This window comes from Lactuca serriola, chromosome 2 (genome assembly GCF_051521515.1).
Source record: "Lactuca serriola cultivar US96UC23 chromosome 2, Lser_US96UC23_V15, whole genome shotgun sequence".
Lineage (NCBI taxonomy): Eukaryota > Viridiplantae > Streptophyta > Magnoliopsida > Asterales > Asteraceae > Lactuca > Lactuca serriola.
Window position 1 is genome coordinate 76,812,887 of NC_136409.1, and position 17,271 is coordinate 76,830,157.

A 17,271-nucleotide genomic window follows, 5' to 3' on the forward strand; every position below is an offset into this window, starting at 1 on the left:
AAAGAGTCCCCCTAGCCTATCCTTTATTCACATAAAGAAACACCCTTTTCCGCCACCTACCATTCTTTTCACCATCCAAAAGGGTATTTTCGTCATTTTCCCATTTTCAAAATTTTACCATTTCAAAAAAGAACATTTTGGTTATTTCATCATTCCAAGGGCATTATCTAAGACATTTACAAGAATCTTTTTACTATTTTCATATTTCCCCATCCAAAGGGTATTTTGGTAATCTACCACGATCTGTCTCAGAAATGCATATCTTTCTTTGGTCTCATAAAGATGATAATTTCATCATTCAAGGGGATTATCATTATTATTAAAAAGATGAGTGTTTACTATTTAGCCATGTAAAAGGGCATTTAGGACATTTACGAGAATCTTTTTTTTTTTTTTTGAAAGTCCCATCTTTATTGATGGAAAAAAGATGACTATTTCGTATTTCCCAATCCAAAGGGTATTATAGTAATCTACCACGATCTGTCTCAGATACTTATCTTTATGATGTCAAAAAGATGACTAAACAAGCAAAGGCTGTTTCCTCAGAGCACTAACACACAAAAAGAGATAACAGAAATGACAGCTTTACCCTTTTGGGGTCTATATATCTTTTTAATAGTCATATGCTTTCCCCTACCCTCAATCAACAAAAATATGTACACACAAGTACATCCACCATTCACATCCTTTTTAACACCTCAAAAGGAAATAGAGGGTAAATTTGTCATTAGTTTCCACTACTAGTATATAGAAGTAAAAAAAGATAATAAAAATAAAAAAAGTACCTAATCACTACTACTACAACTAACCATTAGCTTCTTCTTCCACTATGCCATAAAATCAGTAGTTTTTTTTGTTTCTTGTTTTTTGGGAGATTTTTTCTTTTTCTTTTATGTATTGCATATTGATATTATATGTATGGGTTGTAAGTATTGAAGATGACATTAATCTTGAGCGCTATACAGCTAGAAGAAGTAGAGGATCTTTTTTTCTCTTCAACTTTCTGCACCAAAATTCCTCCTTCACCTACATTTCAATGGCTTCTTGCCCACAAAAAGACCTGGTAAATATTAACAAAATCCCAATTTGACATTGAAAAATATACCAAAAAGCTTCAACAATAAATAAATGTAAAAACTTTTTTGGTGTTCTCTTACCTTCATCATGCAAAATATACACCAAATTTCATAAAAATTAAATGTAGTTTGGATTTCTGTCTTTTTTTTGGTTTAAGCATTAAAATTTTGAACTTTAAAAAAAATAATTCAATATGGTTAAACAAAAAACATATAGTGGTTTTTAATTTTTATGGAATTTGGCTAAAAATATATATAAAGTTTGTGGGGTTGTCTAACCTTGGCATTTGAAAGTAACATGATTTGAGAGACGCCATGTTCAGGGCGGCTGAACTGGCGGCAGATGGCGGTGCATCAGATTCTGGTAAGTTAGTTGAGAACACAGAGTGGTGGTTAGTGGCGGCGGTTTTTGTAGGGGAGGCGAAGAGGTTATCTGGAAGGATGTGGTCGAAGCTGTATATACACAGAAAAAAAAAATGAATAATTTTAAAATACGATAACAAAAGTCTAATATTTTATACAAAAAAAAAAAAGAAAAAAAAAAATCAAACCTTTCATTGCTATAAGTTTCAGTAAGATTAGACTTGTCCTGCTTCTCATTGCTATTGTCATTATTGTCCCCATTTTCATCATTTACTTCTGACAGTACTTTCATTTCAGAGCCATCAGTACCTTGGATGCCACTGCCATTAACCCCTGCACCTCATACAACATCAGTATCTGAACTGAAGGGCATTTACGTCTTTTTGCACACATAAGATAAAAAACGACATATCTACCCATTTCCCATCCTTTTGGGTTCCGCCAAAATATCACAATGTCCGTCTCGTTGATATCAGTATCGGTCCAATGCAAGCCAAACACAGTATCCAGTCTGGCAATGATCAGGATCCGAAGGGCATTTACGTCTTTTTGCACAAAGAACGAGATATCTACCGATGTCGCGTCTTTTTGGGTTTGGACAAAATATTACAATGTCTGTCTCGTTAATATCAGTTTCAGTCCAATGCAAGCCAAACACACAGTGTCTGGTCTAACAATGATCAGGTTCCGAAGGGCATTTACGTCTTTTTGCACAGAGAACGAGATATCGACCGATGTCTCGCATTTTTTTGGGTTTGGACAAAATATTACAATGTCTGTCTCGTTAACATCAGTCTCGGTCCAATGCAAGTCAAACAGAGTGTCTAGGGTTTTAGCAAAAGAGAATAATATATTTACCTTCGGAAACTTTATTTTCATCATTGCCATTGGATGAAAGGAGACTTTGAGAATGGGATACGTTGTGATGAAGGTGATGATGATTATTGAGATCATTTAAATGCATGTTCATTAATTTCCTATCTTGAAGATCAATTGCTTGTTGCAATTCAGCTCGATTCTCTAACTTTCTTCTCAACATCATCTCATGATTGAACATTCTTGCACCTAAATAAAGAAAACATTAAAACTTTAGAACTCCAAAATTGTTTAAATGAAAGAAATAACAACATACTTTCACTTATTGTTTATTATAGTCACCTACTTTCATTTCTTCTTATTATAGCAAAAAACAAATTTTCTAATAAACAAATAGAGTTTTGTTAATGTGCTCACCAAAGGGTATATGATCAAAAGGCTCAGCAGCTTCAAGGGCAGTTGGACTCAAACAATTAGAAAAGTCACCTCTCTCATGCTGTTGATGCTTCCTACAAATGCAATTCAAGAAAATGTGACAAAAATTCAAAAAGATAAGAGATAAAAAAATATGGAAATGAAAGAGTGAAAACATACTTATCGGGTATTTTTCCCTTCTCTTTATATGGTTTAACAAGAACACGTGAATCACAGACAAAATGAGGGTTTCCTTTTGCCAAAATCGCCTTCACAGTTTCAGGGAGAACAAATGTAACAAATCCAAACATCCGTTTTTGTTGATATGGAATTCTTACATCTTGAACTGGTCCAAAGATACTTCACAACATAAAAAGAAATCTTTTATTTTTATGTTCAAAGTTGATAACAAGAAAATATGGGGCTTAAAAGGGATGAATTACAAAATTTACAATTACCTGAAGTAATTTGAAACATCTTCTTCTTTAAAAGTGCTATCAGCTGGAAATGTTAAGTAAATTTGTCGAGAACTTGAACTTGAATTTCCTAACCCCATTGCTGTAAAATCATGGCTATGGGGGCGAAATCGTCCGAATTTGTGAAAATCTTCCCCCATCATCAATGCTGCTGCTGCTGCTGATGATGGTGATCTTAAATGCAGCATCATCACAAAATTAAAGAGGATATTGAAATTATTAGTTGCCCAGAATAATAAAGAATCTGTAAGACTGTAACATAACTCGTTTTACCAATAAACACAAGAAAACATGTCATCTAGTCTAATTTATCTATTCCATTTCAAGAACATACAAAAAAAGAAAACAACCCTTAAAAGATTAACAAAGTAACAAACAAAGTGTTGGCAGAATGGTTGTCGAGAAGGAATCTAATAGAAAATCGAAAGGAAACTTTTTCTTCTTTTAAGCAAAAAAAAAAAAAAATTACTTGAGGGTTTACAAATAAAGTAGCGAAATTTAACAAGATAACCATACCTAGGACTGTCATTGAGAAAGTTCATGCATCTGTTGAAGGGGAAAGGATGAGGTCCTCCAGCAGCCATGGCAGCAGCTCTATGTTGCTGCTGAATTGCTTTGATTCTCAAAAAATCTTCAATTCCATCGATGTTTCCAGTAGGAGACCCAACAATTGCGGTAGGTGAAGATGAACCCAGACACATTTCATCTCCAAGACCTCCATTGCCATGAATGAACTTGCAAGAAGTGCCATTTTTGCAAAACCCTCGAGCGTAATACATGCAAGGCCTCCACCCGCCTAATCCATTACCCAAATCGTCATTTCCACCACCGCCGCCGAAAAACATATCATTTACCGAGCAACTTCTTCTGTGGAAATGGTGTTGTGCATCGCCGCAACTACCTCCATCTGCTGACCAATCAGTGGTGCTATTCGGGTAAGGGAACAGAATCGAGTCGCTCCGGCCACCGGGACTCACAATCGGGTCCATGAAGTCGCCATTCTTAGCGTTGTCAAGGAACGAAAGCTGATCCGTGACAACTTGCAGCCCGCTGTTATTATTATTATTATACTCTTCTGTGCCGTCATTATAACTGTTGTAAAAAGAAGCAGAAGAACCGCCGCCGCCGCCGTTAACAACAGAAGCGTATGAAGCTGCGCGAGGGCTGCTACGACGATCATGGAAAGACCCAGATGACGACCAAGGCGAATGAGGTGAAAGGGGAGAAGGGTTCATGTGATGAAACCCATTGTTCGGGATGATGATTCTTGGTGATCTTTGGTTACTAAAAGGCGACGGAGACGAAGGTGTAGACGAAGTGTTTGACGAAATGTCTAAGAAAGCTTTGGCTTGTTTTATGACAGAAGCAAGAAGGTTTTCAGGGCCAAAAGCTAACCTTATCATCTCGTTTTCGCCTTGGTCTTGTATGAGTATATAACCCATGATTTTGGAAGCGTTTTCTGGATCTATGTTTTGGATTCTAGACATCACCATTTTAGTAGCTTCGATTGTATCCATGGAGGTCACTCACTACTGAACTGCCCTTTGAAAAGGGGTTGTTCTCTTCAACTTTCTCTCTCCAGAAGAAAAAAAAGGTTTGATTATTTGAGAGAGAAAGACGGGGGAAGAAAGAAGGAAGAGGTAGGGTTTTTTAAATAAGGAGTAAAAACCTTTTTTACTTATTTACACACCAATAAGGCAACACGGACGAAGGACGAAGAGAGAAGAGAGATATTGGAATGAAGCGGCTTGTTTTGGGGAATGAATTATTACTAGACAGAATAATATACAAATACAATTAATAATATTATTTTTAATGACCATTTAAAACGAAAATATTCATAACATGTTGTTTTGTCGTTTGTGTTATAGTTATAAAAAAATGGTGAAAGAAGTATTTTATTTGGATGAATATTTTATTTGTATCATCTCAATTAATTGAACTTTTAATTGTACATTTCACGTTATTAAAGTTTATAATTTTGTTTCATATGAATCTTTGACATTTTCATCGACGACTTCATCTGTAATATATTAACTAGTCATCGAACATAAGTGATATTTTTCTACCTAATAAAAAAACATTTTGGTGTCTAACGGCATCTCATCAGCTCCACCTCAGCTTTTTTTCCACCCAAATTTATAAAGTGAAGTGTCGATTTTGTCATTATGCTACTTAAAACTCCCAGTGATGATATGTGTGGCCTTTGTCTTCCCCTGGTGCTCACATGCAGTTGTCAAGCTACGAGTGCTGGAGCCAACACCGTCCCTCCTGCCAAACTGGGACAATCAGCCTTAACGTGACCTAGTTGCAAAGAAAGCATATAATCATCTCCCCTTGCCTACAGTCTCGACTATAGTGACTTTCCTGTCCACACTTGAAGCTAGGGTGAGATTTAAAACCGAAAATCGGATCGAAACCGGAAACGTTAGAACCAGAATATATTGAATCAGTTCTAGTCTGGGTTTAAAAAATGATTTATTCGGGTTTTGGGTAATCCAGGTTTGGGTCCTTCGGGTACGAGTAAACCGAGTTTAAGAACCTAAACCGGTGTTAGGAACCGAAATCGGTTTCTGTGAAAAGTTTAAAACATGCATATCTCATTCGTTTGAATTCGGATTGAGATGCGGTTTTTTCAACATGTAGTTTAGAGTTTGTTCATGATTTTAGACTATAATTGTGTCATTTTTTGTTTTCTATTCATTGACTTCAAATCTCTCAAAGTCAGTCTATCAAAGCTGAAAATTTTTTGTTTATCAGTTTTTTTTGTATTTATGAAAATTTTAAAACATGCATATCTAATTTGTTTGAAGTTGGATTACCATGCCGTTTTTTCCAACATGTACTTTAGAGTTTTTATATGATTTTAGACTATAATTTTATCATTTTGGGTCTCATATTCATTAACCTACAATCCCCCAAAGTTGAAAATTTTTAGTTTTTTAGTTTTTTTTGTATTTTGTGAAAATTTTAGAACATACATATCTAATTTGTTTCAAGTCGGGTTAGCATACGGTTTTCTCCAACGTGTTGTTTAGAGTTTGTACATGATTTTAAACTATAATTTTGATATTTATGGTTTACATTCAATGACTTACAGTCCTCCGAAGTCAAGATATCAAAGCTTGAAATTTTCAAAGTTTAACCCACTAAGTGATTACCAAATCTTTGGTTTTTCCGAGTTTTCCGGTTCCACCTAGACCCACTTTACTCAGTACCATACTCGGGACCGAACAAGAACTGATTCTTCTATACCGGTCCTACAAAATCTCGTTAACCGGTTACGCGTTTTCCGGGCTGGTTTTGGACCCACTTTCATCCCTATTTGTAACACATAAATGCAAACGTATGACGAGCACCCTCATACGCCTTCACACACCTGTCACAACGATTGTAGCTCCTCTAACCTCCTAAGTGAGTATCGATAGCTTTGGACTTCTTAGCCGCTACAACGATCCATATAACTTCACCTACTTTCTTTTTCATTGTTGGGTCTCCAACTCTAGCTCCCTACTCTTGGTTGCATTCACCGTCTCAGATGGAGTATGACACCTTGAAACACTCACAAACTTACATATCCCAGTCTTTATCATGTCAAAATAATGAGTCGTCTTCATCCTTTCTGTCGATGCATATTCTGGGCAAAACAATGCCTTCTCCATGAACTTGTTGGTGATCTTTGTTGTATATTAGAGAGTTAGATACTCTCGAGTCACTCGCTCCATCTCTATTGGAGGCACATGCTCCTTCCTAAAGTATCTTATAAAATCATCTAACGGCATGGCCTCAAGCTCGACCGAAGAAAGGGACTGAATAATCAAGTTGTAACACTTAATTCGTCAAGTAAAGCCCTTAGCCATTATTTTCCTATATTTTGACCCTTGGGCTCGAGTACGTGGGGCGTACACATGGTACACCGGGCGTACTCTAGTGGTTGCATGAGGCGGGGTGTCTCCTACGTACGTTGGACGTACCCATGCATACGCAGGGTGTACGCGATCCAGGGGCAAAACCTAATTTTTAAGGTTTGTACCCTATATTAAACACATTAATTCCTTCACCTCTTTCATCTTATCAACCTTCTTTGCCTTTTGAGCCATATATCCAAACCCTAATCCATTTTCCAAAGAGATTGAGCTTGTGTGTGTGTGGTGCTTAGTGAAGAAGAAGATTTATGGAGAAGCATTGGATAAGAAAGAGCCTGTAGGTCCATAGGTTACTCACCATTTCAAGCTTATTGGAGGTAAAACGCTTCTACCTTGATGACTCCATGTGTTAGTGTTGGATAAAGTGTCTAAGTCCATAACTATATTTGGTATGTACTTGACCCGACCCGGCATGGTCCATTTGGGTTGCATGGTATTGCAATACTTGGATAGACAAAATGAGAGAGAGGACACTTATGGTTATTAATATATTATAAGTTATAATATATTAATAATATTATTATTTAATTAGTGTTGATCAAGAATTAATTTAGAATTAATTTGGTGACCAATATGAGACTAATTAAATAGATAGAGTTGATTATGTCAATCATCTATTCTTTTATAGTGGGCTAATGATCCATGGTTTATGGAGTTGGGATATAACCCATTAGGATCTCCATGGATAGTCCATGGGGGTTATAAACCCATGGATCATTAGAAATGAAGAGTCATGACAATTAAGGGCATTCATGTGTAAACCCTAATTGTGACAACACTATAAAAGGGACCCTATGGCTAGCAAAATCGGACACTAATTGGTTCTAAGAGGGCATAACTGATTTTTAGTGATAGTGACATTCTCTCAAGTTATTCCAAGTCTTGTGGTGTTGTGTGAAACATTTGAGGCACAACATTTGGGGTGCTAGGCTCACAAAGTCATCAAGGAATTCAAGCAACAACAAAGGTATGTACTTCTACTAGTTTTATATTACATGTTCCCATGCCATGCTAGTTAGGAAGTAAACCTTGGAAAAATCAAATTTGCATGTGTATTAGAGAAAACATAGATCCAAGGTTTATAGGGTTGCATGTACACCACAGGAGTGTTAGAATGCTCAAAACCCAACAGTTAGTTCTAGTTTAGGTCTTATTTCTTCTTAAAATGGTCCTTAAAGTGTTTCTTGAGATTATGAGCTACTCCAGGAGGTTATAATGATAGATCATAGGGTTTCTAGTGTCCTTTGAGCATAAAAATGGAGTCTTGATGGCTAAGTTCAACCATGCAAGAATTGAAGGTGCTTCCATGAAGTTAGTGTAATAAAGTTCAAGATTTGACCCTTTTAAGACATGCAAAAGCATAAATTTTGCAACTTTATGGCTTAATATGCTCAAATAAGCATAGATCTAAAATTGGATGTTAGGTTTTAACTGATTAAGACCTTGAAAGGAGATTTTTAGCATACGTCGGGCGTAATTAGATGTAAGTTGCACGTACGCTCCTGAAGTCCCGATGGTGCGAGGGCCGTGAGTACATCAGGTGTACTAGTGGTATGCTGATCGTAGTCACCAGAGAGGATTTGGGCTTTTTAAGCCTCGGGCCATTTCGGACTTAGGGACTTGAGACTTTATGGGTTGCAAGCTTTTCGGTAATGAGCCTTCTTGATCTTGGGCCCATTTTGGATATGGACTATCTTCTGGGCTTGGGGCTAATGGTATTTGGGCCTTGGTGGGTTAGGCTCGATAAGGCAAGGGTTAAGCAGCCTTTTCAGGGTTTGGACTCTCAGGTTGGTGTAACATCTGGTTCCTGGTATGTATATAAATTCAAGTAATGTTTTAATTTACTCTGGGACTCGACGAGTTGGAGGCCCAACTCGTCGAGTAGACTCGACCTTATGCGAGAGTTTTAATGATCTACTCGACGAGTCGGGAGACCGACTCGGCGAATAGGAGCTGTCTGGACAAAACCCTAATGTTTAGGATTTGCACCCTATTTAAACACTTTATCTCGTCCCAAACCAGCCTCCATCACCCTCCCAACTCAGAGAAACCCTAGATTGAAACCCTAAACCCTTATTGAGTGTTCTTGAGCCTTTTGGTGCTTTTTGTGTGTGTTTGAAGTTGGAAAAGAAGAAGGAAGCTTGGAAGTTCAAGTAGAAGCAAGGAGATCCAGAAGTTTTACTTCGTTCTCAGCTCATTCAAGGTAAAAAGTTGGAACCTTGACCATCTTTCTTATATTTTTGATTTGGGGCTATTTCTACCTCTTTTATGAGTATAGAGAAGCAAAAATTGGATTTTGTGGGTGTACTTGTGTTGGGGTGCAAAGTTCTTCATTCATGACTTTGTAAATGTTTGACTTTTGTAAAACCCACTTGCATGTGGTGCATTAGCCTTTAGACTCATGAGAGATAGAGAGTGAGAGAGAGACATGTAAACACCTCTATAAATAGTGGGTTTGTCCACTTGTAGAGGTGTGCTTGAGAGATGTAAAAGTGAGTGTGTAAGTGTTTGTTAATTATGTAGTCTAGATCTAGATCCTTTTTGTGTAACACCATATACATTCAATATATCTCTTAAACACCCAAATCACCATGTTCAATTGTGCAAGCTTTAATTCCGCATGCCAAACCATGTTCTTTGTCACTACAATTGGTATCAGAGCGGGTCTTCAAGATCAAGGTGATATTTGAAGAACGATTCTCGGTTTGGCAAATTTTGTCGCAATTTGATCAATTTTGGTGAGTCACTCTCTATGATCTCTCTTAATTTCATTGAATTCGTGCGTTGCGTTTATGATTTTTGATCGTTTTGTCTCAGATTGGATCGAATTTGTTTCAAGCCCAATTGCAGATCCAATTTATTTTCATTCGAAGATCAAATTCAAATAAATAGCAAAATCGTATTCCAATTTTTTTAAAAATCCGATACTGTTCACTTTATTGAGCCCAATATCCAAATTCTTTTAATGTTCATCTTTGATTTAATTGAGCCCAAAATTCGAATATCACTGTTCATTGAATCAATATACAAGCCCAATTGGTTTGATTTGCTACTGTTCAAATACTTTCGAAGCCATTAATTAGATAAAATTCTTTCCGTCTACGTCATTTGATCAGTCTTCATTCGTTGCCGACATATCATATGTTTGAGTTTTTTTTGATTGATTCGGTTCGTATTACACCGATTGAGTTTTTCATCCTAGATTCATATCGATTTGAGTCTTGATATGTTCAATTTGTTCGTATCTGTTGTATATCTTGAAGTCTTTCATCTATTTTCTATTTGTTCGATTTTAGTATTAATTGATGAATGATTGAAGAAATTGATCAAGAACAAGAAGAAAACAATGATAACGAACACGAAGATCATGGTTGAAGTTGTTGTTTATGTTTAACTTTTCTTCCAAATCATACACAATCGCTTGGTTATAGATCATATCTGGTCAATGTTAAAGTCAATGGAAGGAAAGTCAAAATTGATTTTTGATTCATGATCAGTAAATATCGATTGTCTAATGAATTGATTGAAGTCAAATTCACATTCGTGAATCAAAATCGGCTTGGAAATCAAATGGTTACACGTTGAGAATCAATATTGAAGAATTTGATTCTGTGTCGATGTTCTTGATGACGGACTCTAGTTGTTTAATATCGATGACTAGATGATTGCTTTTGAACTCAATGGATTGCTGGTTGATGTCGTTTTTCGAAGAATGATTTACTGGAATTCGACAATTTGATGTTCAGGTGGTTTAAATCAAAATCGAAGTATGTATATGGTTTGATTTCGATTTTGAAGAAATTTGGATTCGAAATTTTTTTGGGGGCTAAAGACGAATTTAGAATCGATGTTTGTGATTGGTTTTGAGTTAGAATAAATGATCGACTGGGTTGATGGGTTTTGATCGAAGCAGTTAAGTCGAAGGATTGTATTTGGAGTTTGAACGAAGGATTTTGATTGTTAATTTTCGAAGGGTTGGTGATGTGAGATCGATTTTGGTTTGAATGATTAAAGCAAAGTCTGAGTTGGTGTTAGTTTTGATTTTGGAGTCTCGAAATTTTGATCTCGCTGAATTGAAAAAAACGAAGAGTTTGGGTTCCAGATTCGAAGGGTACTTGTGTTGGGTTTGGGAAGAACACTAAGAAACGAAGACCCTAAGAACGTAAATTTGATTTTGGAGATCTAGATTGCAAAATGCGAAGGGTCAACGAAAAAAAAAAAACGAAGGATATTACTGTTCATAATATAGTCTTCGTATGCTTCGTAAGAACTAAAAGGAAGAAATGGTGAGAATGAACGAAAGAAGGAAAAGAAAAGTTTCAGTTATGGCCCTTGAAGTTTCAACTGTTTGACAAAGAATTAAACCCTTCGTATGGTTCATCAAAAAGCTTCGTATGTTTTGCAATTTGCCAAAGTCTTCGTGTGTTTTGGCATGGAAAAGGAAAAAGTTTCAAAAACAGCCCCTGAACCTTCGAATTATTGACACTTCGAAAATTAAAGCAAGTTTCGTATGTTTAACACTTTTCACCCAACTTCGAAAATTTTTTGGTGCTTCGAATTTCGTGGGCATGCTTCGTATGTTTGAGAAAAAGGGCAGAATTTACGAAGATGGTCCCTGAGACTTCGAATTTTTGGCAGTTTTCACCCAAATTCGAAAAAGGACTAATTTTTGCTGAAAATTGAAGATTGTGCATTTCAGGCCCTTGCAGTTTGTGCAAATTGACGCTTTCTACCCATTTTTGAGATATTTTGTCAAAGGCGATCCGTGAACGAAGCTAAAAATTGATTATTTTTTGGATTTTCCGGATTAAAGCACAAAGTTTATGCCACATGTTAAGGGAGAGTTTTGGCATGAAAAATTCCGAATAGGGCACGTTCTTTTTCCTTTGGAGTTTTATAATCAAATTTCGATTATAAAAAGGGGGAGAAGTTTTATATGGAAATTCGAACTTGAATTTTTCATATTACGCGGATTTGAAGACCGAAGTGATCTTGAAGTTTTGAAGCCACGAGATTATGCAATTGGAAGTTCGGAAGTGATGTATTCGAAATGGGTTTGCTTTTATTGAAGATTTTTGGGGTGTGTTTTTATGCACAACTTTTGGGTGATTATTTGGAGTTTGGAATACTCTTAATCATTCGTTGCTGCTCGGATTGTATGGTCTCACGTCCTAGAGCCCAAATTGAAGAGTCATGGAAGAATTGAAGATTGAAGTTCATTTCGACATGTGTCACCTTTGAGGCTCGAACCGCGTAGTGCTTGATTTTGGAAGATTTGAAGTGGGTCATTCATTCCTAACTTTGAGGGGGAGAATGTTGGGGTGCAAAGTTCTTCATTCATGACTTTGTAAATGTGTGACTTTTGTAAAACCCACTTGCATGTGGTGCATTAGCCTTTAGACTCATGAGAGATAGAGAGTGAGAGAGAGACATGTAAACACCTCTATAAATAGTGGGTTTGTCCACTTGTAGAGGTGTGCTTGAGAGATGTAAAAGTGAGTGTGTAAGTGTGTGTTAATTATGTAGTCTAGATCTAGATCCTTTTTGTGTAACACCATATACATTCAATATATCTCTTAAACACCCAAATCACCATGTTCAATTGTGCAAGATTTAATTCCGCATGCCAAACCATGTTCTTTGTCACTACAACTTGGAGTTGCACTTCGGATCTGGGGCTATTGGGGGTCTTTATGGCATAAAGGTGCCAACTTTGTTGCCATAAACACCCCATGCATCTTGTAGACCTTCTTTTATGAATTTTAGAGCCAAAAACCCCATGCATGGACATCAAGTTTGTAGCTTTACGTATGAAATGGACCCTAGGAAGTCAGATCTATGCTTTTGATGCATTAAGGCCCATTATAATCGACTATATAGTTTTGGACTAGGAGGGACTCGGCGAGTCGCTTGGGTGACTCGGCGAGTTGAGATGCATTTTTCCCCAAACATCTTCTAGAAATGGTTTTGGTTGAGTGGAAGGAACACTCAACCTGCTAGGGGGTTTGTTTTGGACCTGGATATCATAGGACTCGGCGAGTGGATGAACAGACTCGGTGAGTTCAAGGAAATGTCCCAACCACTTGAAGATGGACTTGACGAGTTCAAGGAGAACTCGACGAGTCGTAGACTGAACATCTTCATATGGATGAAGATGAACTTGATGAGTTCAAGGACGAACTCGGCGAGTCGGTTGAAGATTGTCAGATGTGTTGTTGAAGGCGGACTCGTCGAGCTCTTGGTAAACTCGATGAGTAAGGACAAGATTATGGCGGTAGGTGAACATGTGGACTCGGTGAGTTGGCAGACCAACTCGGCGAGTCGAGTCAACCAGATGTTGACTTTGACCGGAGGATTGACCATTGATCAAGGTGTTGACATTGACCTTGTCTTGGACTTGAGTTGTCCCTTGTAAGGGTTACAAGTATAAATTGATAAGTTAGAAAAGTTGTTGTGTAGGGATTGAGGATTTGAGGAGAGTTGGTTTTCATACCAAGATCAGTGCAGACACTACACGACTTTGAGGTGAGTTTTCTCCTGGTAGGAGTGGGTCTACGGCCACAATGTCGGCCCACAAGTAGGAGTGTTGTATAGATGATTGTCTTGATGCCTAATATGATTATTGTGCTTGATATGTTTACTGTGCTTAATATGTGTTAGCAGTAGTAGGAGGTGAAATTGTCCCCGATTGTCGGTTGAAAGATACCGAAGGGGAGGGTAGCGCCCAGTTACCGATTGAAAGATACCGAAGGGGAGGTTAGTTCCCGGTTACCGGTTGAAAGATACCGAGGAGGAGCCCAGCTCCTGGCTATGCCCGATAGTTATCGGTTGAACGTACCAAAGATTATGTATTGTTTGGTATGGGTATGATGGAGGAACTCACTAAGCTTTGTGCTTACGGTTTTAGTTTTGGGTTTCAGGTACCTCTTCATCTAAGTGGAAGGAGTCGACGGGGTAGCAACGCATCACACATTCACACATGATATTCCGCATTTGAGAAACCTGGGATTGTACTATGATATTATACAATTTGATCATATGGTTTTGAGACTTTTGATTTGTGACCTTATGTTTGAAATGATATCAATGTTGTTTTCCGCTAACTGTTTTTACAAGTATTGTGCTCTAAAAAAAATGGGTCTCACTTTGGGATGTTACAGTTGGATTATTGACCTAATTTCTAATTAGGGTTCTATACTTGTGATTTAGTGAGAGGATTTCGTGAGTCAACAGCTTGAGTGTGATTTGCTACCTTTAGTCTGAGGTGAGTTTCCTTCACTGTAGACGTGGGTCGAAGGCACCAATGCCGACCCACTAGATTATGTTTGTAGTATGATGATTGTCTTCATGACAATTACTTGATATGCTAGTACCTTCTTGATGTCTCTGTGACTCTTATTGTTATGATTATATGTGTAGTAGTAGGGGTGAAATAGACTCGATATCGGTTGAAAGATACCGAAGGGGGTGAAATAGACCTAGTGCCAATTGAAAGATATCAAAGGGGGTGAAATAGACCCAATATGTTTTTTATTGTTATATATATGTATGTTATGGGGTATTTTGGGGGAACTCACTAAGCTTTGTGCTTACGGTTTCAGTTTATGTTTCAGGTACTTCCAGCTCGAAAGGGAAGGGCTCGGCCTGATCGCACTGCATCCACCTATATTTTTTCTGTATCACTGATTTTGGGATTTTGTACTCTGATAATATTTTACTATGATATACTATTGAATGTTTTGATATTATTACCATATGAATAGAATGAATTTAAAAATGTAAATTGTTTCTAAATTTTTGGGATGTTACACAAGCCCTACCAATCTCTTGCTCAACCTCTTAAAAGGTTCACAGTGAACCTTACATTTGCCTCCTTAGGGAAAAAGTTCATGCAGAAGGCACTCTCCACATCATATATATATATATATATAATCCAACATAAACTTACTATTGGTTCCTTCCTTCCTTCGAACATGAAAGGCTCACATGCAGAAAAATCTTGATAAGGGACATCTCTAACTCTCGGTCGCCTGATCCCACCAGTTGCCACAACAATCACAATAATCTCATGAATCATAGCGGCCAACTCATCTTTTACCCTACCGAACATACTTGAAAACTCCTTGAGTATGACTCATGAAACCTTGGCAACAACCAAACCACGCATGTATGCATCACTAGAACCAACCCTAGAGTCCCCTCCTTCATTCTTAGTAACCATTATTCTAAAATATAAATTGAAAGGTTAGAACAATTACATAGTGTTATCCCTACACTACTACTCTTCTACTAATTCCTCAAAACCATTATTGTTGGAACCTGAAAGTGAACCTCTAGCAATCCTAAGATTGCATTCCGAAGTACTTGTGTTCCAAAACAAAAATGGTCCGGAGTCAAATGTGAAGAGTGTTTTGGACTCTGTCCGGACCGGAAAAGATGAAGATGAAAAGCTGAAGGCATTCCGGAATTATCCTCATGTCCTGAATGGATGCTGATCCGGAGACAATGTATTTTATATTTATGCATTTATTAAAGTTTGTCTTTGTATTGATGTGATATCTCATAGGACTTAGTCTTTTGTAATATTAGACAATCAGAATGTCATAAACATTTCTATTGTCCGGTCCTATGTAAGTTTTCTAGTTCATTCACTATAACCTTCACTCCTATTTATAAGAGCTTTCAATGCAAAGTCATAAAACGGATCTCACACCCCCGAACCAGACTGCGGAAACGTCCGAGGGCTCGCATGACTTTAATCGAATATCATCACAATGAATATACATGAATCATAACATAAACGTCACCATGCATCAATATATTACAACTGGAATTGTTCACATCAAGTACATTATTTTAACATTACACATTCATAACCTAAATAGTTTGAGTGCTTTTAACAACATAACATCTAACATTACTTCATATTACTCTTCCGCTTACCTGTTACCTGAGAATACAAGTTATTTTGGAAAAACGTCAACATATGAAATGTTAGTGAGTTCATAAGCAATATTGTGATAAAATGATTTGTGTAGTTTGTAAAACCCAAAAAATCCAATATTTTCTGAAAAGACTTTTGTGTATCAAAGTGTGAAGATCCATAAGTTGATGCATGAATGATTTAAAACACACACACACACACACACACATATATATATATATATATATGAAGGGTATTTTGTATTATAGTTATAAAATTTCGAATGAGTAGTATTGAATTCCCCAGAAAACCCGATGTTTTCCGATGTTGAAATGTATTCGTGATTACTGATTTTTGTATTGTCTTAACGAATGAATATTGATTAATCCACATTGTATATCATCCTAATTTTATCTACTTTGATTTCTCGTAAGCCTTAGTGAACGAAGAGAAGGGGAGCATTATGTCCCACTACTATCGTAAGTACCTTAGGTTGTCGTGGATGCGAAAGACACGATGGTCCAACTCGCACTTGTTTACTGTGACCTTACTAGCTTTTCTAACGGGACACTTTGGCCCACTAGCACATAAAAGCTATTGAAAGTCCTTTTATAAAATATTGGGTCATTGAAGGCCCAATAACATATAAGCGTTATCCCTTTGGGCCCAAAGATCATGTTGGTGGGCTTGCAAGATCCAGCAAGCATGATTTGAAACTCATAAGCCCAAAGTTTGTAGATTTATTCATTGTAATCATCACGTATCTATTGAATTGTTTTGATTTAACGATTGTTGTTATGTATTGATTTGAGAACGAATCAATTCGTTTATAACGATATTTGGTATTGAATGTGTATTCTTTTCCGTTTTGTTGGTAGTCGTGGATCTTGTATTTTGTCTTAATGAATTAATTTGTTTAAAAATAGAATTTGACCTTTTCACTACCTTTCTTTTATAAAAATAACACTTTTAGTCCTTTATATAAAAGAATTTCATTTTAGTCCTTAAAACATTTTCTTGACACTTTTGTATCACGAACTTGTTGAATAGATAGTTCTAACCCAAAATTTATTTTGCAAACAACTTTAGCCCTTCCAGAATGGAGTTTCTCGGTTAGAACCCCATATTTCGCAACTTTTACAGTTTTGGCCCAAAATATAAAAAGTTTACATTTTTTATCCTTTTTGGAATTGAAAAGTATTTTTGACCTTTGAAATAGTTTTATTTCACTTCATATCCCCTGTTTTGCAAAATTTTACGTTTCAGCCCCTTTAAAA

General features: G+C 36.8%; 1 protein-coding gene across 2 annotated transcripts; it reads right to left on the minus strand.

The window, feature by feature from the left end:
- Positions 1-568: 568 nt before the first annotated feature.
- LOC145086427 (zinc finger CCCH domain-containing protein 53-like) lies at positions 569-4,833 on the minus strand. Of its 2 annotated transcripts, none has more exons than XM_079024182.1 (8): positions 3,662-4,833; positions 3,128-3,319; positions 2,850-3,029; positions 2,673-2,764; positions 2,298-2,504; positions 1,628-1,772; positions 1,356-1,529; positions 569-1,040 (listed from the first exon to the last, which is right to left on the minus strand). In XM_079024182.1, the coding sequence occupies exons 1-8, from the start codon at positions 4,660-4,662 to the stop codon at positions 1,034-1,036; spliced, it is 1,998 nt and encodes a 665-aa protein (XP_078880308.1). In that variant the 5' UTR covers positions 4,663-4,833; the 3' UTR covers positions 569-1,033. The 2 variants fall into 2 exon arrangements, with proteins under 2 accessions (XP_078880308.1, XP_078880307.1); XM_079024181.1 differs by having other exon boundaries at positions 569-1,060; positions 3,662-4,832.
- Between the last annotated feature and the right edge of the window lie 12,438 nt (positions 4,834-17,271).